At 45.5% G+C, this 24,909-nt stretch overlaps 1 protein-coding gene across 1 annotated transcript in view; it reads left to right on the top strand.

The window, feature by feature from the left end:
• The window catches only part of LRRC75A (leucine rich repeat containing 75A), a 96,644-nt gene that overhangs the window by 20,596 nt on the left and 51,139 nt on the right, over positions 1 to 24,909 (top strand). Inside the window, exon 2 of the mRNA XM_033003450.2 lies at positions 13,701 to 13,829. Within this exon, the coding sequence (XP_032859341.1) occupies positions 13,701 to 13,829 (129 nt within the window). The remainder of the gene's footprint in view (positions 1 to 13,700; positions 13,830 to 24,909) is intronic.

Raw genomic sequence — 24,909 nt, 5'->3', positions numbered from 1 at the left:
TCAGCCCCAGTGCTGGCTGCATCCCACAGTGGGAGAACAAGCCCCGCGGAGCTCATTAGGTGGCCTGAACTGGTCTTAAATATGTCACCATATAAATACACAGCATTACAGTTACCATGATTATTATGCAAAGCATAGATTATTCTAGCATACAAGTGTGTTATGTGTTGATTTGCCATTGCTTTGAATCCCATTACATGAATCTGCTTTATTAATGGACTTTGTCCATGCTTGAGATTAGCCGTGATGCTGGATTTGCAAATGAAAGAATTCAAATTCATGTTGCTCATATTAATTACTTGTGTGATGCTGGCCTTCTTGGCAAGCTGTTAGAAGCTGTGGAAACCTTGATTTTTATTCCATTCCTGTTGCCGTGTCTTAAGTAAGAAAATGAGTTTGTTGCTGTGGGATTTGTTTGTTTTGGTCATTTGCTGGAAGCCTCTTTTAACTGTTGAGAAGGTATCAAGCATGGAAAGAGGCTTTATGCGTGGTGTAGAATAGGCTGTTGTTAACTCAGGATAAGTCTTAATGCAGAAAAGGGGCAGGTAGGTTTTATTTCAATGTTGAGTTCAACCCTATGTTCTCATCTCTTGCTCTGAGGTAAAATCTACCTGCATCTTGTTACCTTTAAGGTTTTCAAGTGCAAAGTCTATAATACATGTCTTCTTGCAGTGATACGTAGCCAGATTCCTGTGTTAAGTCCAGCAAGGTATCTGTAAAGAGTAACTCCACCCTACTTGCTAGTAGAAAACCAGTGATATTCCCAGATTTCTGATGTCCATGTGCCTGCAAACCAAGACTGAGATGAGAAGACCTGTTGCGGATCAGGGAATCAAGATCCCTCAAGATTTGTGCAATCCCAAACACAAATACAGGCTGAGCGAGCAGTGGGTTGAGAGCAGCCCTGCAGAGAAGGACTTGGGGGTATTAGTGGGTGGAAAACTGACACTGAGCCAGTGATGTGCACTCACAGACCAGAAAAACAATCGTGTCCTGGGCTGCATCGAGAGAAGTGTGGCCAGCAGGTCCAGGGAGGGGATTCTCCCCCTCTACTCCATTCTGATAAGACCCCACGTGCAGTGCTGTGTCCCCGAACATAAGGACATAGACTTGCTCAAGCGGGGCCAGAGGAGGCCACAAAGATGATCGGGAGACTGGAGCAGCTCCCCTGGGAGGCCAGGCTGAGAGAGTTGGGGGTGTTCAGCCTGGAGAAGAGAAGGCTCTGGGGAGACCTTACAGTGGCCTTCTAGTGATTAAAGGGGGCTACGGGAAAGGTGGGGAGGGACCTTTTAACAGAGGGTGTAGGGATAAGATGAGGGGTAACAGTTTTAAACTGAAAGAGGGTAGATTTAGGTTAGATATAAGGAAGAAATTCTTTACTGTGAAGATAGTGAGACACCCAGAGAAGCTGTGGCTGCCCCCTCCCTGGAAGGGTTCAAGGCCAGGTTGGATGGGGCTTTGAGCAAACCTGGTTTGGGGGAAGATGTCCCTGCCCATGGCAGGGGGGTTGGAACTAGATGATCTTGAAGGTCCCTTCCAACCCAAACCATTTTATGATTCTATGATTGTTCCTTCAGCCACTTTCAGGTGGTTGATGCTTAGTTCTGGCCAATGTGGAGACACCAGTGCAGTTCATTTGGTGCACGTTTAGATTGGGGGAAGAGAAGATGACAGAACTCTGTTTTTGTGAGGAATGAGGTAGGAAGTGACACCTCAGGGCAGAGGCAGGACCAACATTGGGTGCTTGGGGAAGGGCAGCAGTGCTGTTCATCTTGTGGGACATGCACATGGTCCAGTTCTTCCTCCTGCGGGATGCACCCATGGGTGCCTATGTAGAGGATGAGGTGCTCAGGCTAAGACAGGAGAGAAGCATACCCATTGCCTTGCCTACCAGGGCATGGGTTTGGCTTATGGCAAGATATTTTGCCTTCTGATTCAGCTGTGTGTTTGCTTTCGGGAGGTACTGATGGTATCCCAAGAGTACGGCAGTGCTTTGGAGGCATATTTGGTGTGCTCTGGGTAGTGCTGGTGGTGAGCGTTGCAGTGTCTGGCTCTTCCCTTGCTGCTATTTATCCAAACCCATTTCAGTCCCTGCGCTGCTCACACCCAGGCTCCTGCAGCAGTATAAATGGCACAAAAAAAGAGGCTTGACATGTTTTTATTGGAGTCATCTGCAATTTGTTAATTTAAATGATATTTTTGTAACATTCACATAGTTCCATGGCAACTGGTTTAAAGAGTTAATTGAACATTTCTTTTTCTAAAAGATGTCTTAAATTACTTCTCTTGAATAGCCTACTCTGGAAAAGAGCTGTGCTGAGGAATCACTGGTGCCTATTTTTACCTACACCTGTATCAATAAGATCTTAGGTTTTATTCTATCACCTATCTGCTTTGAAGGATCCCAAAGCAATTGTCAAAGCATTTGTGTAGTCTTCCACTGCTGAAATTCAGTCCCTTTGAAGTAGAGCTTAGCATTCATTGAGCGGTAACAATGCATCTCTCCATAGCTAATGCAATAATAATCAACCCAGGGCTTGGAAGTGAAACCAGGTTTTAGATAGCAGTTATTGGATTGCAAGCGCTTATTGTATGTGCAGTAATGGATTGATTTCTTTTGGGCGCTGAGGAGGGGTCCAGGAGGCTTCCCAGTAATACAGTAACATCATTACTGATGCTGCAGGTTCAGCGTGATGTGCCTGGGAATTTCAGTACTTGGGGGATGATGTGGGAGTGTTTCCCGGCGGCTCACATGGCTGGCTGCGTGCTTGCTGCTTGGCAGAGCTGTACATCAAAACAAAACCTCCGTATCAGATAGGTGTGGGTAATCCCCATCTCAGCGTTTTTGGCAGCACTGCTAACACAGACCTGATTGATCCCCTGAAGTTATCAAGTTTCTTTTTCCATCATTGGATTGCAGCAGCTCTCCTGGCTGAGCAGAGGAGGGGACACCTTCAGAAAGCAGCATTTTGAATGGGTAGAAAAGCAAATTTGCCTTTTCAACATTGATTTGCAATTCCTTCTGTACTTGGCTGTACTGGAATAGCCTGCTCCTGGGAACAGCTGATTATGCTGTGCTCATAGAGGGCTTTTCACCGGGCAGGCAGGATTGCACTGTTGTACATCAGAAGGAGACCCGTGCTGACCTCCTTCTGAAACCTCTCATGGTGGCAGCTGCTGGAAACAGGAGATGGGGCTCAAGTGGGCCAAGACAATAAATCCTGCTTTCCCACTAACCAGAGGCTGGTTCAACAGAATTAATGCCAGAACCAGGCAGCTCATGCCGTGTTGTGTTAATCTGTGAAGTGAGGGCAATTTGGAGAAAGTGGCTGGATTGGGACAGGGAGGAGTTAGAGGTGAGGACTGCCATTCTCTCATTTTTTCTGTTAGAAAAGAGGGTGGTCCCCAGTGCAGGCCCAGGTGAGGTTGGCTTTCCTGCAGGTTTATCTTGTTTGTCCATCATATCAGCCAAACCTCAGCTCCAGGATAATTCGGCTTCTCCCAGTGTCCTCCTCGAGGTCCCAGCTAGGCAACCCTGACAGCAGGTGTGTACCATCTGGCCCAGCTGCAGCCAGTCTGTCCTCCTGTCCATCCACCTGCTGCCATGCAGGGTGTACTAGCCAAGTCCTGGTCCTTTCCTTACCAGGGTCCCTTCCTTTGCCTGACACTCATTCCCCAAAACGTATAGGACCTTAATTACCTTGGAGACTTTTGCCCTTTTGCCGTAGTTTAATGAGACTGGCTGACATGCAGTTACCTGGGGAAGGATGGAGAGGTGGAAGGATGAACAGACAACACAGTTGCTCAAGCATTGTTGCCTCTTTGATTCATTATTAAGGTTGGGCCGCCTGAGTCAAGATTTTTGGACTCTCTTTTTAGCATGTCCCTTAGCAGAAATATTTGCAGGGAAGTGTAAAGCAAGGATGTTTGACTCCTTACTGTTAGTGAAATGCAGTACATGCAAGTAGGAGATAAGGAGCAGATTTCACAGGGGAGCTTGTAGACTCCATGTTGCTCCAATAACTTTAATCAACTGTAGCATGTTCAGGGAGACTCTGTAATTTCAAACAGGGAAAGGTGTGTAAGTGCTAATGCTGCTCTTGCATTGGAAATTGTTCACTTACTGCATGCCCAGTCATCGGGGCGGTCTCTAATAAGCAGTGGAAATTATGAAGATAAGTGATTGCTCCCCAGCTGACAGTGTTGTCTTCTATTTGTAAATCTCTTCCCCTTTCCTGCAAGGATCTCACTTCTGCCTTTTTTTTGTTGTTGTTCCCATAAATGCTTATAATAAAGATGTGTGTGTGTACTTAGTGCATGTGAACACAACATGATACAGTATCTGCATGCACAAATAAAAGTCTTCAATGACCATAAGGCAACTACTGTCAACCTTCCAATAACAGGAGTTGTTTGAGCTCCTGTTACCTCCAACAAAACAGTGAGGGCCTAAAGCAAAATTTAAAAATGTAACTAGTATTGATGGGTGATCAGCTAAAAAACAGATGGGGCTGTTCTTTGGCTGGAAGAGTGGGTATGAAAGCCATGCAGAGCTCTGCGCTTGCTGTGCTGGAAAACAAAGGTGAGAACAGTACTAGTGGGATTTTCCTGCTCCAGTTGCCTAAACATTAAATGTCTAGGATAAGCAAATTAGAGGGGCTTTTCTTGGCAGATAACTGATAGAGACAGCCACATCCAGAGACTGACTCAGCCCAGTTGCCTTAGAATAGGATGAATCACCATCTTCATATGAATTGACATTAGACTAAGCTTAGGTGACAAGTCTGGATCCTTACCTGATGAGAGATAAGATGTATCCTGTCCTGTAAGGCTGTTTTTTTAGCAGAGATCTCTGACACTTTTGGAAGGGAAAATTAAGTATTTTTTTGCATGTGGGGTGGCAGGGAGAAGAGGTGCTGTTAGGAGCTGGCAGCTGGCAGCACAGTGTGATCAAGGCTGGGACTGGTACGTAGCCTTCATCGGGGGATCAGCTACTGACCTGTGCTGGGACAGGAGTCCCTGTGCAACCCCTGCTGCCTTTAATAGTGAAAGGTACTAGTCACAGAGCAAAACAAATGTTAAATTGACCTTCTGCTTCTGACTTGTGGTTTGGACACTCCAGTTGGCATCTGGGTTGCTCCAGCAAGCTCTTTTAGCAGACAGACGGGGATGGAAATGGCAGGTGCCTGACTAAATTTGTCATATTTCCTTGTAATGCTTCACCACAGAATTGTTAATGGGAGTTCCAGCAGCAAGAGCAGAGTTAATAGGATGAGTGTCTTGCAGGGTTGATGCATTAACCTTTTTCTTTGCGTTTTAGCCATGTAATGTGGTGGGCTCTGGGTAGAGTTGGCTAGCAGGAGGTGGGGAGGCCATGAGAGTGGCCCTTCAGTGTTAGCACTCAGCTGTCAGCAAACGGGAGAGACCGGTGTGTTTGCTCACAGCGTCTTCCACATCATGCCCTGAGACCTGCGGCTTTTTCTGCCCCCATTTTCCCTTTGTGGGAGGAAGACTTTGGGGGATCTCTTCCCTTCAAAACATTTCAGTGCAGAGCATAAGAGGCTCTTGTACCTTAGGACTGAAACTGGATGGGGTGCATTGCTGGGAGGTTGCTGCTGTCACTGATCCGTCTGGGGAGCAGCAGGAAGAAGTGACAAGTCCCACCAGAAGCCATCTGGTGCAGGCTTTGTGTGGCCAGCAGGATCCTGGCTTGGGGCTGGAGCCCCAGATTGATGCACTGGGTTGGATGAGAAACCAGGATGCGGGCAGCTCCTGCTGGTTTAGAAGGGATGCACGAATAACATTTTGTGAGCTTAAAATGAACACTTGTGTTAAAGGCAGTGATTGATCTAAATTGTTCGAATTGTTCAAAGCAAATCCTGGAGTCATCTTCCTCAGATAGAGTTTCCAAGCTTTTTCTATACTGGGAACCCACTAGCTCTGTAAATCAAGATGGGATGGGTAGCTGAGGCTATCTATTCTCATTAAATATCCACAGGTACTTTCCTTAAGAAGTCGGTTAGCTGTGGTCTGGCCAAACTCCAATTGGGGCAATTGCATTTGCCTTGCAGTTTAAAATAAACACAACACATTCTTCTGCAAATCTCTTATTTGCAGTTTATTATCTAGATGGTGGTATCATATCTCTGCCCCTTAATACGTGTCTCCAAGTTTCTATAGTTTGAATCTCCTAGAGAGGGTTCAAGCTGCCCCCATTTATTATTTGAGTCAATCTAACAGGGAAATATTTATTTCTTCCCTGAAACATTGCCTCTGTTATCTAACTGCACCCTCACTTGGGGCTTGAATGCGCAATTGTTGGTTCCAAACCTATATTAACTCTGTTAAACAGAAATTATCCCACCTATTTAAACTCAGTTTTTGCACCATTCTGTTGGATCAGACATAGAAGTTTGCAGTAGCAATTGCTGGCTTGTTGGAAGGTTCCCAGACTACCTCCCGCGGTGCCCCATCCAGACATACGGGTCCCACCACCCTGAGCCACGTGTGGCTGCTAAATGCTACCAGCCCCCTTCAAAGGTGCAAACTTGGGCATCTTTGCATTGCTGAGGTCTGTTTTTTCCCAAAGCCTGTTAGAATATCATTAATTTTCAGATGCTTTACTCCTCTCTCAACCCATGAAATAGGTTCTAGTGTTGAAAAGCTGGTTGGGGACGAGAAGGAAATGGATGGAAAGCGTGACTGTTTCAGCCTTGTTTCCTTGGGATGCCTAGTTAAGAAGCTGTTTATAGCATGTGTAAAACACCTTATTGCAATGTATAAACAAATGGTTTACGGGGGTTGTACATGGATGACTGGAGCTATTGGGCTGCAAGAAATGCACCAGGCAGATAATCTTTCCAGCGATGCACTTTCACATTTCTTGGTCTTATCTCATAGGAAGGTAAAGCACCACCAAAGTTATTAGCTGTGAAGCAAATGCCGCAGGGCTCATCACGTGCAAAACAGGTGGAGGCTGATTCTAGACACTGTGGCCAGCCATGACTGATTGCAGCTGGCAAATCCATAAATTCCAAGTTTTAAAGTGGCTTACTAACCTTGTAAGTCAACTAGACATCAGAGAATTTGTAATGGAGTTGAACATCCTAAGGATCAAAGGCAAGAAATAATTTCTTCACTTGTTTCCAAGGGGGGACTTCACAAGGCATGGGGATTGAACAGCTAAATATGTCCTCCATCAAGAAAAACAACCCTGTAGCCTTTGAGCAACCCACACTGTGCTCGCTGTTGAGTCACATCTCACATGCCTGTCTCTCTGAGCTGACCTTACTCACCCTGTTGCTAATGCTCACCTCATGAAATAATTTTTCCCAGATAAGTTGTTGCAGATGATTGATTGCACACAATATTCATCCTTTTCTTCCTTCATGTCCAATCTTTGTTTATAATTCCAACCTCACCGCTTGGAAATTCATTATGCTGGCGTGGCTATATTAGTGGAGATATGAAGTAGTTTTGGAGTAGGTGCTGGCCAAAATAGCAGCTACCAGGATATTTATGAGCCACTGTGATTGCAGGAGCTCAGGGTGATACTTTACAGAGTCACCTAATTTGAGCAGCCAGTAACTGCATTCACTCTGTGTTAATGAAAGCAGCAACAGCATAACCTGCTTTATCGTATGACTTCTCACATGGACCTGCTGAATTTTCCTCTAATGACAATTCAATTTGCAGTGATAAATAGCTTAATAAGCAAAAATGGGTTTGAATTCTGTTGTTTATGGCTCCTTGTGGCTTAGGGAAGTATTACATGATGCTACATCTCATGAAAACACAACTTGGATCTTCAAAAGCTAGTTGCTCAACTGTTAGCTGTTGTCATGCTGAGTTTTTTGACAGGCAGCAGAAGGGGAATAACAATTTGATTTATCCAGCACTAGGGAAAGATAAGCTGGGGGTAGAGCTCCCAAATGCCTTGTATTTATTTTTCCTTTTTCACTGGGAAAATGGCATTGCTTAGCTAGTGTTGGCCTGGGGAAGTCAATGGTGAACTCTTAGTTTGTGCTGGATTTTGGGTGGAAGGGCTGTTTCTGTGGTTGTTGCTTGCAAAAGGGACCCAGGTTGAAGAGAGCATCTAGCACAGCCTCAGGTCTGCAGGGCAACAGGACTGACCGTGCCTGTGCTCTCACCTGGGTTGGTGTTTTTCCAAAATAATTGTGTTCTTTTATGCCTTTCATGGCTGTGGCTGGGAAGTTTGCATTGCTGGCTACAGTGGAAAGAGGCATTACATTTTTCTGCTGGACTTCTTTGATTTAAATTTCTAATTCCTTCACATCTTTTTAGCTTTTTTTGTTGGGGTCTTTTTTTGGTGGTTATTTTTTATTATTATTATTTTTAAAAATCTAATAGCTTTGCATTGCTACATTTGTGGAAGACTCCTTCTGTGGAGACTGAATGAAACTGGTTGGTGTCAGGAATCTTTCCTTACAGTGGGTAAGCCAAATACTGACGAGTGGTTTGGCTTTCTCTCAGCCTCCTAAAACTGGAAACAAATCAGATTAATTGCAGGAAGGTTATGGGTGACAGCAGGGAAAATGCACAGCAAAATGAATTGAGCGAGGCTCTTGCTTTTCTGTTCAGACCCAAAGTGATCTCCTCTCCCTACTCCTTAGTCTTGCCTTGCAAAGCAAGGTTTTAGCTGGTCTGCTCAGTAAGGGGCACGATTTGGTAAGACAGACTCGGGGGCAGCAGCTCAAGTTGCAGGGAGCTGCCTAGCATCAGGGACAGCAGCTTCCTCCCCGGTGCTTTTAGATCCACTTGCAGCCTTTGGGTTGCTTTCAGTCACTTTTGCATTCCTGACTTTCTCTGCTTGTTTTGTGTCACTAATCCCAAATCCTGCTTGAGTTGGTCATTAGCGCTGGCTGCCTCGCACTAGCAGATGTGCTGTTGAATGTGCTGCTCTGAATGTCCTCTCGGCCTCCTCTGGCCAGTGCCCCCGGGGATGTCAGGACTCAGGATGGCTCAGGGGTGCACATGTTCCTCCTCTTCTCCTGACGTACATGCACAGACCTTCCCAAACCATCTCAGCACGGTGCAGGGTTTTGGGTACACACTAGAAAAACACCCCTCCAGCCCACACCAAGAAAGCCATGGTCCTGCCTCACTCATAAATACCATCATTTTAAACCCTTATACCCTACCTATTGAAAGTTGCACTTGCTATCCAGGTAAGGATCCCCTGGGAAAAGGGAACGTGCTGAAAAAAACCCCAAGTGGCTCGAGCCAGATGCTGGGCGTTTTCTCCAAAGCTAGCGATTCATGATTTGCTGCTGACAGCATGAACTGGTGTTAAGTTATTAAACTGCAGATGAGCTCATCACTTGGCCTTGAACAAGTTTCAGTCTTGAGTGGCTTTAAAATATTACATGTGGTGGAAAAGAGACAATGCTGGTGTGGCAGAGAGGTTTAGGGAGAAGCTGAGAAAGACATCTGTGCATAAAAAATGTATACCAGGAGGGAGGAAGGAATACTTCATGTGAAAAATGTGAGCTCTCCCAGGAGAGAGGAGGAGAAATTCTCTGATTTATTGGTTCTACATTTTAATTTTAGCTTAAGAGAAAATTGTCAGAGTTTTGAGATGCTTAAAGAGAAGTGGCAAAATGCTAAACCTGGTTTGATCCTCAAAGATCCCAGTGTGTTGAGAGCTGTGTGTGTGGGATTACTTTTACCGAGCCCCCCAACCGGCTCCTTCAGTAGTGCGTGGTGTTTGCCAGCGATGTGATAGGACCGTGGGCCAAATCTGACTCTTCATGTTTGCTTAATCCTAATGCTAAGCTTTACCAGACTGGGAAGGTAACATCCACACTGCTGTTAGGAGAGATGTTTCTCTCCCTGAAGGAGTGGGACTTTCCTTCGGGGATCTCCCTGCCCTACATTAGCTGCACAATTTCTATTTCTTCCCTTTTTTCCTCTTGCAAAGAAGCCTGAGCTCCTGAACCCACCCAGCTCAGCACAGTCGCCGGTGGATCCATGTGGTGCCAAAATATGAGGAGGAAGATGGTCTTGAACAAAGGAATTAGTTTTTCCAGCATAATTAAACCCAACCATGCCAGAGCAGCCTTGGTGGGTTGGCCTGGCCATCACCGTGCTGCTAATGGGGAGCACAGTGCACACCCTCATTTTAGCTCTAGATCTTGACACTGAGATTAATTAATTTTTTTAAGTGCCAATTTGGCAGAAGCTGAGGGATAGATCAACAATTGGTTCAGCCTTTTTATTTTTCAAACTAGATATGTTTGTAATCAGTGGGCGTGTTGGCCAGTTGAATTCTGTGGATGGTTGGATTTGTTCTTTTGGGGCTTTTTTGGTGCTCCTGGCAAGGGAGAACGGTCCCACATGTGTGTTTTTTTTTAACTGCATCAGCTCTTTTTTGCCAAATGGTGTGCTTGCAGTCAAAGTGTCAGCAACACTGGTGTTAACTCAGTGCTGTGGTGATGCCCCTAAAAATAATGAGGAAACTATTATGCTGAAGAGTTGCCACCTCTTTTGTGGCGTAAACTGTGATTGCACGCAGTGCAAGATCCCTCTGGCTGCTACAGCCAGTGTCTGAAGGTGGAATAGAATTTATTTTTTTTTAAGTGAAGATGTTCATTTTCAGCTTGTCTGAAGTCACAGCATCAGCACCTACAACTAATGTGCCTTCCCATGCAGTTCATAGGAGCTGGAGCATCTCTGAGCTCAGGACAGGCTCCAATTTATTGCAGGGCACCAAGCTGTTATTGGCTTGGATTTACTGTATTAAAACACTGGAGTCAGGAGAAAGGGAACTTTTTAATGTAAATTATTAACAAATTGTGTGTGTGGCTGTCAATAATGAGCTGCAAACTGTGACCCTGGAGCAGCAAAGCTTGGGGACATTGGCCAGAGGAAGGCAGGCTGTCTCAGGGTGCTTTTAACACACACCTAAACTGATCGAATTGCAGAGCATTGCCAGGACTTGGGGACAGTCCTCACCCTCAGCCGTGCTTTTCTGTCCCCATCTGTGTCCTGGGTCTGACAGGGATCATAGATTTCTGATAGTTGAATCTCCTGAATTGTATTTCTATTCTTCTGCCTCATCTTTATCCATGTGTACATGTACAAAGGGAGGTTACTCAGATCTGTGATTATCTTATTTTTCCTTTTGTTTATTTCTTTTTTAAAAAAAGTTTTTAGACCATGTAAAGCTACTTTCTTACTGCCATGCTGCCATGTTGATTTTTTGATTTCCCACAGATATCCAAGATGGACTGCTTTCTCACATCTGCAGGGCTGAACATCTCACTGTGCTGCTCTGCTCAGCCTTGTAAGGGAGATTATGCCTTTGTGTGATGCCTTCTTTTTGAATGCATCATTCTTAAATCCTAAGTACTTGTGGTTGTGGGTGATAAGTGCAATTTGGGCTTGTGAGATGCTCTAACGTTCTCACATGGTAAGTTCTGCAGAAGTGCAAAATGTTCAATAAATACCAAGTTATTAGTCGAAACTATAAATAAAAAGAGTCAGGAAGGCTGCTTTTTTCAGGATGATGGTGAACGCGATTGTCTCAGCCCTGTGCTGTGTGTCTGACACTGTTCAGGTTTTTTTATTGAATCACTTAGCCAGACTGAGACTCCCACTTGGCCAAATAGCACCTTCCTATTACTGCCACCTTATAAATAACTTTCATGTTTCACTTTCCTCGGCTCCACACTATTGCACTGCCTGTCCTTGGGGCCCCCTCCTGTATTTCATCCCTGTAGCCAGTTGGTTTTCTGTAACAAGAGGACCAGGGCAACAAATGCTTGCTCCTTTATGTATGTTTCTTGCATTGCTCATTCCTTCACCTGAAACTTCCATCTCATTTTTGCAGCCCAGCTCTTTTCGGCTTCAAATTCTTTGTAGAACTGGACCAGTTTGGTTTGATGGCACCGCGATTAATTCCTGGGAGTGCTGCCATTGCTGGGCAGCCAGCCTTTTCATCCCCAGACACATGTGTTTTCAAACATCGTGAAAACCTTCATGCCAGATGCCACTAGCTACGTGGGAGGAGGACTTGGCATTTGATGCAGTTTTAGACAAGTCTGTGTCTTCAGTGTGGCTGCTCCTGGGGATCAGAAGTAATTTTCCTCAATGCTAATAGAGATACAGATACGAGGATTTTACCGTTGATTGATTTTTCATGTATAGTTGAAATAATTCCTCATTTGTGCTGTGTTTTGGTTCAAGAAGCAGGAGTAGACACTCAGAGCTGGACCAGCCCACAAACTTACAGACCCAGCTCCCATTGCCAGTGAGGGCTTGAAGAACCAGGGGTTATGGCTTCATACACATGTGTTTGCACTGGAACAATGCTGATGGTCAGTTCTTTTTTACCAAGTTACATCACTATTCAGTGGTGGCTGTCAAACTGCTTTGGTAGTGTAGGGGCTCTGTCTTCCCAAAATGCATGGCAGGCAGGTCTCAGCGTGGGTATGTCTTTGCCCACTGAGTCTTGTACTGGTCATCTGGAAAGTAAATGCCTTGGGGTAGGTCTGGTGGTGTCTCTGCTATGGGAAGGTGGATGTGTTATCCAAAGGAGATATGAATTTCCTGAAATGCAGTAGGACCCACGGGGCTTCATTTTGTTAAATCCCATCCTAGCCAAGTAGAGAAGGCTGCTTCTGGGCTTCACTCTTTAAAAGCAAAAGCAGGCCTTTGAAAATAAGTACGAAACATTTTATTCCTGTCAAAAATAAAAGGCAAAAGGGAAATGGCTTGCTCAAGCTCACCTAGTAAGACAGGGGTGGAAAATGAGCCAACTCTCCTGAAGTTCCAATGTTGGATGGGACCTGTGAGGCACACCTCCTTGATGGACTGGTTCTTGCCATCCTATGGGGTGGCTGGTGAACCTTGCTGAAACGTGTGTTCATCTGAGAGGAGTGCTGTCCTATCTCCTGATCGACTGCTGCTGAGGAACAAAATGTAGTGGAGATATAATAGTTGAATTAAAAGGAGTACACTATATATAACCCTTCCCCTCCTTGTCCCTGTGCACTAACATATTTCATATAATGATGTGTTCTCTGCCAAAATTCCACAAATTATTATGTCTAAGGATTGCAAATCATAGAATATAGTCTTGGAGAGGACCTCATGAGGTCTGATCCATCCCTAGGGCAGCATCAGCTAGATCTGAACTATTCCTGACACATCCTTGTCCAGTCTCCAACAGCAGAGCCTCCACCCCTTCCCCATGCAACCTAGTCCAGCACTTTGCTCTTCCCAAGTAGCCCATTTTATTCTTCTGTTTCCATTGCTGCAATTTTAGGCTCGTTCTTTCCTTTCTATGCACAGCAGACCCAGAGCACATCTATGCTATATTTATTCTCCAATTCCTGTTTCATGCCGATTGAGCTGTCATGTTCTCTGGAGTCATCTTTGATTTTACCTGGTTGCAAGCACACTGTTCGCTTTCGCTCAGTGGATTTATGGCTCGTGAGTGGCATGAGGGTGTTCATCCTGCAGCCCTAACACCTCTTTGCAGACCCAATAAAGCACAGAAATGCAGCTTCCCCCAGGGTGATGTGCCTATAGATCACTTCCTTTTATGGGTGGTGGTGGGGATAACTTTATTCTCAGCTTCTTTATGGGGACCACCAATGTGGGCTAATTTTAAGATCCACTCTAGCACTGGCTTTTATAGCACATCTAATATTGCTCCTTTACCCTCTTTTCTTCAGGATTTAGGAATGGAGTCAACCTCCCTGGATGATGTCCTCTATCGATATGCCAGCTTTCGAAACCTGGTGGATCCAATCACTCATGACTTGATCATCAGCCTTGCTAGATACATCCACTGCCCCAAACCGGTAGGTGCCATGGTCTCATCATACCTCTATAACCGTGCTGGCTTGGGAAACCGCTCTGCTGGGAGCCTGGAGCTTCTCCCTGAGTGCCAGGGAAAAAGCCTCCCAGGTACTGCTGTGCTTGTGTGTCTTTGGACCAAGAGGACCTAATCAGAGATTGTGGTTTGATTGAATAGTATCAGGCTTTCCAGCTGACCAGGTGACATTTGTCTAATTTTAGTACTTTGGGTGTTAGCATTTTGTTTTGCAAATTATTTCTGCTTTCTTCCACTTTGTGTTACTGTGTTAAGGACCTTATCCCATCAGAAACACTTTCTGTCTCACAAGGATAACAGACCATTCCTCACCCTTGTGCAATATTTATTATGACCCCAAATGACAAGAGAGTCCTTGGCTGTGCCTTCAAGGCCAGGTTTCCAAAAAAGCACAGCCTCCATGGGCTGCTGTTTGGGCTCTGACATGAGCAGGTTTCTCTGTGAGTGCAGCCCTGGGCAGATGTGGGCTTTTAAAACTCTTGGCCTCACTTGTCCACTGGTGGCTGTAGCAGCATAAGGGCTTTTGAAAATGCCAGGCTGGCTCCCTCCCTTTCGTGGTAAATGTGACTTTGCATGGTGGCCACTGGCTGTTTGGATAAATTAAGGTTTCTTTCCCCAGGCTTTCTTTTAAATAATCAATGTTGTCGGTATCTGATTCGCAGAGCAGCATAGGCTTAGAAAGGTGTGAAATGTCTGAGCTCTCAAAACATGCTGAGTGAGGAAAAGGGATAAGAGGGAAGACTAAAAGGTACCAGACAGTGATTGCAGGAGATGTAGGTGGCATCAGATCTCTGGGGATTTTTGATCTTTTAAGTCCTGTGCTTCAGTTCCCTACCTGTAATTTTGGGAGGATGGCACAGTTCTGCTAAATTGGTGTGGTATGTCCTGGCACTACAGTCATGGTGTCATGTTATGCACCAAAGACTGATTGCAAACATCTAACACTTGCACATTTCAGAGGAAGTAACTTTCTTCTGCAGAGCACCATTCAGGCTGCCGGGCAAGCGAGAGCTGTAGCTACTGATGTTCCCTTAACTCCTCTTGAAGGTCCCAGGAATGGGCTTCCTCCTAGAGACACATTTCTGTCTGTGGTTGATTGTGTTCTGGTACAGGTCAGAGTATGGTGGGACAGCTGGAGGCTCATCTATCATGGTTGTGGTTTTCTTCTCCCCTGCATATTGCTTGAAAGGAATTAAAGTTGCATTTAAAACAAATAATGTGAATTATAGGAAAAGGCAGAGTGATGTTTTACAGTAAGCCCAAAGGAGGGTTTGCAGAGCTTCCTGGTGGGGTGTCTTCATCATTACAGCTTCCTTGGGAGTATGGGAGCTGCGTGGCTTCCCTGAACTTGCTGCCTGGAACCAATAAGCTACCAAAAAGATCACTCTGAGAAAAAGGAAGCCCTTCTACCCGTGTATTCTGCATTTGGCTCTGGTCGTGCTTGCAGATGTGATGGAGCTCTGTTTGAGGGCCACCGGGAACAACCTCCCAAGACTCTACTTCCTTGTCCTCCAAACTCTTCCCATGCCTTTTTGTCCTTGGGAAATTGCTGCCTGGAGCAGCATCATGGCATCAATCATCCAGGATCATTACAGCATGTAAGACTTCTTACACTAATGTAACCTGGAGTGGGGAGGAGAGTCACAAATGCCCCAGGCGGGGTGCGTACCTGACATTTGTGGGTCCACCCCTCTGTGATGCAGAGGGGTGCAGCCCCTCCTGCAGCCTTCCTGGAGGGCAGCACCATCAGTGTTCCACCAACATCTCAGGGGGTACATCTGAGAAAGACCCAGCTCCCTTTGGGGATCACATGCTGAACCCCAAATATTTTTCAGGTGTTCCTGGAGGAGATGTGTGTATCTCCCAGCAGGTCCCAGTGGAGCTCATCAGGCCTCTGAATTTCTGCCAAGAATACACTTGTTGCACTCTGTATCCTTGGATTTTATTGGAGGGGGGTGTTGTTTATTTTTCCCTCTTGGAGACAGCAAACTCAGCTCATCTGTTCTCATCTCTGCTGCTGAACTGCAAGGCGTTTACCTATCTCATGCCTCCTTTTGACTTGCATATGGCATTTTTAAGTTCTTCTTGGGAAGGGACCATCCATAGGTGTGATGTGCCTGGTGCGATGGGGCAGGGATCTGAGCTGGGACCTGCAGGCATTGCTTTCCTATACTTACTGGTAATAATGGGTCTTTAATTTCCTGTAAGAGTGTATGAAGGGGTAGAGTCATTCACTGCTGCTTCTTGTGGATGTTTTACTTAATAATAGCCTCCTCTGGTATTTAAAAATGAGGGAAATCACTTTTTTTTTGAAATACTTAAAGATTTCTTTAATTTTGCTGAGGAAAAGCCATGGTGATGCTTGGGGTGTGTCTGCCTGGGCTACAGTGTGAAACTGGCTCTGGAAGTGCTTCATAAAACTCTCTACACTCAATAAACCGTGTTGGGAAGGGTGGAGCGGGTGCAGCAGCATGCAGACATGGCTCAAGGACAGCAGGGACCCAAATCTCCATCTCCAGACCAAGCATGGATGTCCTACAGTGTGAGCTCAAGATACAGACACATTCCTGTGCTGCATAGCTAAACCCTTGCAAGAATACCAATAGATCCCTTTCCCTTTTCTTATTGAGAATAAGATCCTTTCCTCTCTCCTCCCCCATGGGGCAATGAGATGGGAAACTGGAGAAACCTATTTTGACAGGCACGTTTCCAGGCAGAGAGGCCCCATTCCCCCACTAAGGTTACCCTTTTCCAAAGTGTCGTGACTAAGCTGGTTTCTTCTCCATGTTTGGCCCTGGGAGATTAACGGTGAGCTGTGGCCAAGTGCGCGCTCCGCGCTTCTCGTAAAAATAACCCGAGGCCGCTCATGCAGTGGCGAACTGCTCCGCTGCCGAATACCTGCTTTTGCATGTCTCCCTGCACATTTCTTTTGGCACTAAATGCTGTGAAGGAGTTAGTGCCAGTGTAAGCATAGAGATGCAAACTCCTAATACTTAGGGGCTCCTAGCAAACCATGGTGGTAAAACATGCAATAGCAAACCCAAATAAATACAGCCTGTGCAGCACTGAGGCTCTTCTGCATGAGCTGCTGCTCGTTGGATGCATTTGATCCTCTCCCCATCCTTTGCACAGTTCGGGGTTTGCACTACATTATGCAGGTGTTTTGTTGCCAGAGCAAGGGATGGCTTCTCTGGGCCACTGGTCCCTTACGAGGCTGTTGTGGCAAATGCTGGCAGATGGCAAGTGTTCGCATGGGAGCAGCGGCAGCTGTATTAATTCAGCAAAGAAAATATCACCGTATTCTTCTGTGCAGTGAGGTGCACCACCAGAGACCCGCAGGGGCTTGCAGACAGTTGCAAAGCCCTGGAGCGTCTCTGGGAGATTGATGGGTGTTGCTTTGGAGAGGAAAGCAAGGACTGTGCAGGTGACAAGTCTGACAACAGCAGGACTGTGCTGCAGCTCTTGGTCCATGACTGAGCCTTGCTCCGGCTTTGGGTTCCACCAGCTGTTCTTTAAACCCTCATTTTATTGAAAGCTCAGGATGCTGGGTGAAAAGTAATTTCATGCCAGTGTTTGGTGGTGATTTTCCGAGATGCTGATTTTCTTCATGTTGCCAAAAACCTGCATGTCTTAGTCGCCTGGGTTATTTTCCAGCATCCAGTCCTCTTTTCCCCCAGACCTCTTTCCCTCCCCACAGTTTCTTTGACAGAGACTTGGCAGCAATGTATGAAAGCAGGAGAAAGCCCAGGGCCAGGAGCGTTGCAGAAGTTTTTGCTTTTGCTCTGCCTGCCAAAGGTATGCCATTGCATCCCGTGGCACAAATATACATGAATATGAAGGCTGGGGAAGCTGTGAACTTGCCCACATCCATACAGAGGTGGGACAGATGGGGCTGACCTAGACTCTGGTCCTTATTAACCTACTCTATTAAATACGTGTCTGCTCAGGGTTATGGGGTCTTACTTTCCCCCTCCCTCCTAGAGAGAGCGCTTCCCTGGCTTTCTGTACATTGCTTTTTTCACTTAGCCTCTATTTATACTACCCCTAGCTTAAAGGTGACCCCGTGGTCTCTCCTCTGAGCTAAAATAAAAGTTGGAATCGTTTTTCCAAGCTCTGGGTAAACACATCCTGGTCTGTATGGCCAGAAAAAAGTTGGCCTGGGCTCTCCAACGTGGCTGTGGCTCAGTACAGTTCAGTGGATGCTTATTCCAGCAAGTAAATTCAAACCAGCAGCAAGACAAAAAAATTAATTTGTGCTGGAAGAGCCTGGAGTGCTTTGAATGAGCCTGAGTGAGGAAATTGTTTTGGGTGAGCTTTCTTATGGACGTCAGGGTATGTTGTGCAAAGGCTGGATTGTGTCTCTCCAGACCCTGCTGAGATCCCAGCCTTTCCCGAGGCACTTGGTTTTGGGTGACTTTTGCTGAAGGAGCCAAGTGAAAACTCTTTTCCAGATCACTCGGAAGTCAGGGTTTGGATTTGGTCCCATCCCTACTTATAAACATATAATGCAGTTCAACAGAACCTGGGTGTCTTGAGTATCCCTTCCTTGAGAGGCTAGGACGTGCCTGCAGCATGGCCCTGCGGCGTCTCCCGAAATGCCTCCCAGGTTGCTATCTGGCAGGGAAACTTTCAGATTGAATAAATGCTGCTGTTGCATGTGAATGTTGTGTTGAGTGGTGGCCGTAGGTGTTGCGCTTGCTATTTATCGCCTTGTGCAGCTATTATAAACTTTTGGGGTTTATCATGCCTTAGAAGAGGCCGTTTTGCTCTTCAGGAAACTCTTATATAGTGCAGCAAGTTTTCCAACATCAGTTCAAGGGGGTGTTTGCATAGAATGAAGGACATTTGAACAAGTGTTTTTTTCTCCATGTCCATGACCTTGGGGCAGTCTCTTATCTTCCTGCCTCTCTCCAGTCCATGGAAAGGGGCCAGGGGTTCCTCAGAAAGTGGCTCAGCTCCAGGCATAGCCCATAGCTGCCCCTTTCCGAAAACACGGTGCCAGGGTAAGGAGGCAGTTGTGCTTCTTGTGCTCTCGGCCCCCAGGGCAATGTCTGTCCAGAGTTGCCCTGTGAACAGGGGAAGGGGACAAAATGCTTTGGCAAAGTCACATAGTGTGGGACAGAGCTGCCCCGATGCCCCACATCTTTCCTGCAGCCGCTCAGGTTTCCAGTGGGAGTCGTTCCAGGCAAAGGAGCTGAAAACACAAACATGCAAGGAGCAAAAGGCCCCCGTAAAAAATTCACAGCGCTCTTTGCCAGCAGGAATATCTGGCCATAAACTATTGGAAAATTAATCCGGTTTCTTTTTCCACAGACGAAAGCCACATGTATGGATGACTGATGACTGTGATAAGGAGTGAGTCAGGCTTTCCTCCGGTTTGAGGACTTGTTGAACGTGGGATAAGTGCTGAGCAGAGCTGGGGGAGAGGAGAAAGTGAAGCCTTGGGCAAAGGCTTTTTTCCCTTGTGACCTTGGGGTGTTTGACTGCATCAGCTTTTACTGTCATGGGGACATACAGGGGAAGCTCCTCCAACCCCTGAAGGCTGCCCAGAGTAAATCCAAAGTGAGATTTTGGCTTTGCCGATCCCCATCCTGCTGCTTACTGTGGAGGAAGGCTTTTCTGCCAGTCAGTGGCTGGGGAAGGGCTGGCAGAGCAGCTTAGCAAAACCATGTCCCAAAGTCCAGCTTTGCCTGTCTGTTCTTCTATTGGTGCCTGCACCTCTTAGGGTGCAGCTCCACTGAGAAGAGAGGTGAAAGATGCAATCCCGTTTGCATATAGGGTGCTAGATATGGGCAAACATCTCAGCGTGGAAGCTGTGTACAACAGATAACATGGTCCTCAGTTTCCCCACCATAGTTCATAGTGTTTCAGGATAGATGGTGACAGCAATGTGTTAGGGAGGTCATTTAAAAACTCTTCTAAACAATTGATGTAGCTGGAGGGGTGACATGCTGGGACTGGAAGCAAAATGGATTTTGCCTGTATAGCTATGGATAGAGTGAAGATCTATTTTCTTGTTTGCTTCTCTGTTGTTTGAGAAATATATGCTTAGCCGCATCCCTGGCTCAGATGTCTTTTCCTGCATGAGCTCTAAATTGATCAGGTTTGCAGCATGGGTTTGATTACATGAATTGTCACCCATAAAAACAAGAAAGTATAGAAAGAAAAAGCGGTTATCGTGACTTGGATGAAATAATCTATTTCTAACCCTTCTTCAGCCCCATGGTATAAGGTTTTAACTTATAAATAAAGCTGGGGTTTTTATGCCCTGCATTTTTAAAATGTGTTATTTGTGATGGAGCTGCATTGAAGCTAAAATGAGCGTTTTTCTTCTTATTTACTATCCTGTGTTGCTGTGACATGTGGCTAAAACTGTATTAATAAACTCAGTTTATACAGCACGAGTATAATCAGGATACTGTGACTGCCTGCTAGGTGCCTTTATCCCCAAACCAAGCACATAATCCTGCTCCTCCACCATCCATGCTATTATTTGATCTTGAATTCAAATTATCATTCCAAGTTTCTGACATCACATTCATTTTTAGAGCAGTACGAGCTGAAATTATAGGTATGAAGTGATGACACATTGAGGGACACTCAGGCATAGTCTGTCGGGTGAGCTTGTCAGCCTTAACAAGTTTCTTACCTTTCTCTTTTGCTATTAGATGTGTGAGGAAAATATATCTCACACATCTTCTTGCAAAGCTCTCAGATTTCAGATGCAAAGTGCTATGAGAGCACTAAGTATTATTTGATCTTTGCTGGAATAAACGTCATAAAAGGAAGCTGATTATGAATGAAAACCCTCTAATACCTGCTATAAAAGCAAAGGGGATGATGGGGATTCAACAAAGTCAATTGTATTATGTATAAAAGGCTCCTTTATTATTTTTCTTTTTGCTGGTCTTTCTCCAAGTGTGAAGATCACTCTTTATGGGTATTGAAGACATCCGCAATACATTAAAATATCCAGCAGTATGAAACAGGCTGGGAAGTTCAGACCCCACTAACGACAACTCTGGTTCTTTCCTAACTTAATGTGTCATGCCCTCTGTTCATCTTCTCTTTGCAAAAAGAGAGATGTTCTCCAAAGCCTCTGTGTGTGAGCTAAAGCTGAGCAGAGTACCTTGGAAACGGGAAAATTGCACTTTGCAGGTTTTTTTAAAATATTAAGGCTAAAAGGGAATAAAAGTGAGGTCTAGATGGGCTGTGATGGTACCACTACTGGCAAATTATTGGTTTTGTATGTGAAATGGGACTGCAGAGGGACAGCGGGTGAGCCCTGCCTCAGCCTCCTTGTCCAAACCTTGTGTGATATGAGGAAGCCCTTGCTGTCCTTGTCCCTCTCTGCTTGACGAATTTGCTTCCCAGCACTCAGTCCGTTTGCACATGGGGTTGTCGAGCAATTAATCACAGTCTGATCCATGGTGCTGTTCTGCTGGCATCTATTTTTCTTTTTAAAAAAATCCACCTCGACAACATCAGCGGGGAAGTGGCAGGTTGCAACCCTTTGTTTAAGCACGCTTCATGGTGTAGGAACCCAGGGAAAGTGTTCCTGTCCTTAAAAAAAAAAAAAACACATTAAAATGTCAGGTAGATTAACTCTATTTCAAGCTATAGCACTTTATAAAGACTGCTAAATCTATATTCTTGCACAGCACACGTTTACAGCTGTAGGATGAATTTGCCTCTGTGCAAGACACTATTTTTTGTTAGGAGCATGTGTGTGTAGCGTTTGTTTGCCCTTAAACCCTGGGCTGCTTTGTTTTCCCCTCTCGGAGGCAGTGTGTGATGGGGTAACCCCCTTTCTGGCTAGCTAATATCTCCCTTGGATAATTTATGAAAATTATGGCCTATTTGTGAAAATTAGGTATCTCTGTACAGATTTTTATACCAGTTATGTCTCTAAGGGAAATTCAGCTTGTGATGGGAGTTGAGCCTGTTCATTGCAGAAGGGGCAGGTGTGGGGGAGCAGTCTGGGAAAGCCCACCCAGCATACCCTGTTATCACTGACATAAAAAATTCCCTTGGATTAAAAACTATTAAATTTTTTATGGGATTGGGCTAAGGCATGGCAGCGTGTGCAACTCCTGCCGCAGTGTGAAGAGACAAAGAAGTCTTTCTCATGTTCCCAGCTACTTAACTGATACCATGTGGGGGTCAGTGAATAGAGAATCTGTGATTTGAAAGTCTCTGAAATGCTGCAGCACAATTTGGGATGAAAGGAGCTATATAAGCACAAATTATTATTGGATGAGCTGACTGAGGTTTTTCAAAAAAAAAAAAACAAAAGAAAAGAAGTCCAGTGTGGCAAGGGTGACTTTTATCAAACTTTTATCTTTTTATCTCTTTGGGGTTGCTTAAACCCAAAATCTCAACACCAGCTGGCAGAATTGCTGGGCCCCTCACTCAGTTCCCATGATAATAAGATGACCTTTCCTAATCACTGTGTAACCTTCTGCAGACCCTCCTAAATGCCACAGGGTGGATTTTGTCAGCTTGGAGACGGATTTTGCAGTGCCTCCAAAATGTCAGGTGCCACATGAGCCAGCGAGTGATGTGTGAAGTGCTGCGTGCACGGCTTCCCATCTTCTGCCAACCAGTTGAGAGCATTTTGGGTGAAACCGGTTGTCATTCATGGGCATCATCACGCAGCTCAGAGATGGAGCAGAAGATTAAAAAAAAAAAAAAAAAACCAGGAGTAGGAAAAGATATTTCACGATGTCCCTATTTTTTCCCAAAAGGCAGCACTTGCCAAGCACCCAAAGTAAACTTCAGAGCTGAAACCAAAGCAGAAGAGAAGTGAGAAGGGAACAGATCAGCACAAGTATTTTAATGTCAAAAAGAGAAGGAATAAGTCTGTGGCAGCATTTTGGAATGATCTACCATTTCCTAACAGTGGGTCAGTTGTTTCTTCCCCACCTCCTTGTTTCTCTTCCCAATTTCTTCTCTTCTAGAGAAAAAAGCCCATAGGAGATGACATAGACCCCTGCTGCCTCTGCTCTTGACTCTCCCATTGATGCTTCATGGCTGGACAGAGAAGAGGGTCCTCTCACCTTGCTTCTTGGTGGTTTCCTCTTCATGGCAAAAAAAAAGAGCCACAAGAGATGGTCTGCTGTTGGTCATGATGAACAAGGCTCACTTATAGTGTTGGTGAAGACTCTTGGAGAAGGGTCTAATGTCTGTCTTGTGGCAGCACCCAAGGACTCAGCAGCTCTGCCTCGACATGAAAAAAAAAAAAAATTACATTTTTACATGAAGTGGTTGAGGGTTTCAGGTTGTCTTCTGGAAAATGTTCCTTACCTCCCACTTGCCCATCTACACCATCTCCTGTGGTGAAGCCAGATTTTACCTGCCTTTTCCATAGACCTTCAAGTCAGTATAAGAAATTCTTGTCAGCTGTGTTCTCTGCTCCTCCACCTGCAAACTGATACCAGCTTTCCAGGAGGGTTGTCAGAGGCAGCAGTTTTTGGTCTCTGGATGAAAGTGCTCTGAAATTTCAGAAAAGTCAATCTGTTAATACCCAGGGAGGGTTAGCTGCTCAGCCCTGGCAATGTGATGGAGCATAACAAGACTGTGAGCACATGAATGTGGAAAGCATCTGAACTGCGTCCCTGGTTTCTTAATTAATGTACTGCTCCCCTCCAAAAAGTGTTACCTCAGCAGCATGTCAAAAAGCCACTTGCATGCAATCCGTGCCACAAAACCTATTTGGGTCAAGCAGACTTTGTCCCTTGATCTGAGAAAATCACAAGATGCAGAATATAGCTCAGAAGAAACTGAGATGAAGGATGAACAACTAAAGAAAGCATTTGCTGAGCTTCCTTCACTAGAGCTGGCAAGCTTGTGGACTGTTTTGTGAACAACACAATATGCTGGTTAGTAATTCAAACAAATGCTTGCAGCCCTAATGAGTCCTGCTGGTGTGTGTGGCTTTTTACTACTGTCCAGGCTTAGTGTCAAGTCAGTCTTGCTCCTGGCAGAGGAGTTTGCCTGTGCCTGGATGCTGCTGGTGCCATGTGGATGCAGACAACCTGACTCAGCTTCCCATGGGGATAAAGTAGAGTCTGTGGGTGATGCTGTAGTTGCCCTGATTAACTGTGGATCTTTTCTAAGGATCCTTCTGACACATCTCTGGCAATCAAGAGTGTGTCTCATTGCAAAGAAATACCAGTGTAAAGGCAGGTTCCCATCCCAAGCTGAGCATCTGGGACTGACCCCCCTGCTACACGCTTCACCTGCATCTTCACCAGTAATGCCAAGTAAGTGTCCCCGAGGGAAATGACTGTTGAAAAAAACCAGGTACCTCATTAAACAGTAACGACATATTTTATTGATGTTTTCTGATGGTAATTGACATTAGAGTTCAGCTCATTTAGCTTTTAATCAGAACATAATTTACTGCAAAGGAAGGAAGCATATTGATTCCCTGCCTCCTAGTGGGAGCGTTATTTATTTACCTCGAGCACTGAAGAGTGGGTGGTGGGGATGTCTCCCACGGTGCGGCCGGAGGGGAGAACTGGGTGACTTGGGCACTTGAAGGGGTATTTTAATATCTGTTTCCAGCCTGACTCACAGGTGTGTGAATACTAAGCAATCAAATAATCTGCTGGCAGTGTGGATTTGCAGAAATTGATGGTTTAATAAGGAGAGTTTGAGGGTTTTAATAAGGAGGGATTTTCTCCCTATTGATAGACCACTGCTGATGGCTGAGGAATTGCCCAGCCATGGATTATGGCCACATCTGACTTGGTTCAGGTAGAAGAGTCCTGCTCACCATTTGTCAAGATGAGTGAAAGAAGCTCTAAGAGATATTATGACACGATCTCAGCTGTTCTGGGGCTGCAAGCAACTGGTACACCCATTTTTCAACCCTGACCACTGAAGGCAGGGTCAGTGCCTGGCGCACGTTTTTGTTAGACCTGTTGCACCCCGGTGCAACTGTTGCTCTTCTGCAAAGCAGGGTCGGTCCCCCAGCCTCTGGGGGAAGGGATGGAGATGGTGACATGTCCAGAGTCTCTAGAAGGGCAGAGAAGTGAGCCCTG

This window comes from Tyto alba, unplaced genomic scaffold, assembly GCF_018691265.1.
Source record: "Tyto alba isolate M040663 unplaced genomic scaffold, T.alba_DEE_v4.0 Super-Scaffold_19, whole genome shotgun sequence".
Taxonomy (NCBI): Eukaryota; Metazoa; Chordata; class Aves; order Strigiformes; family Tytonidae; genus Tyto; species Tyto alba.
Note: the sequence above shows the minus strand (reverse complement) of the source record. Positions and strands in the feature narration are given on the sequence as shown.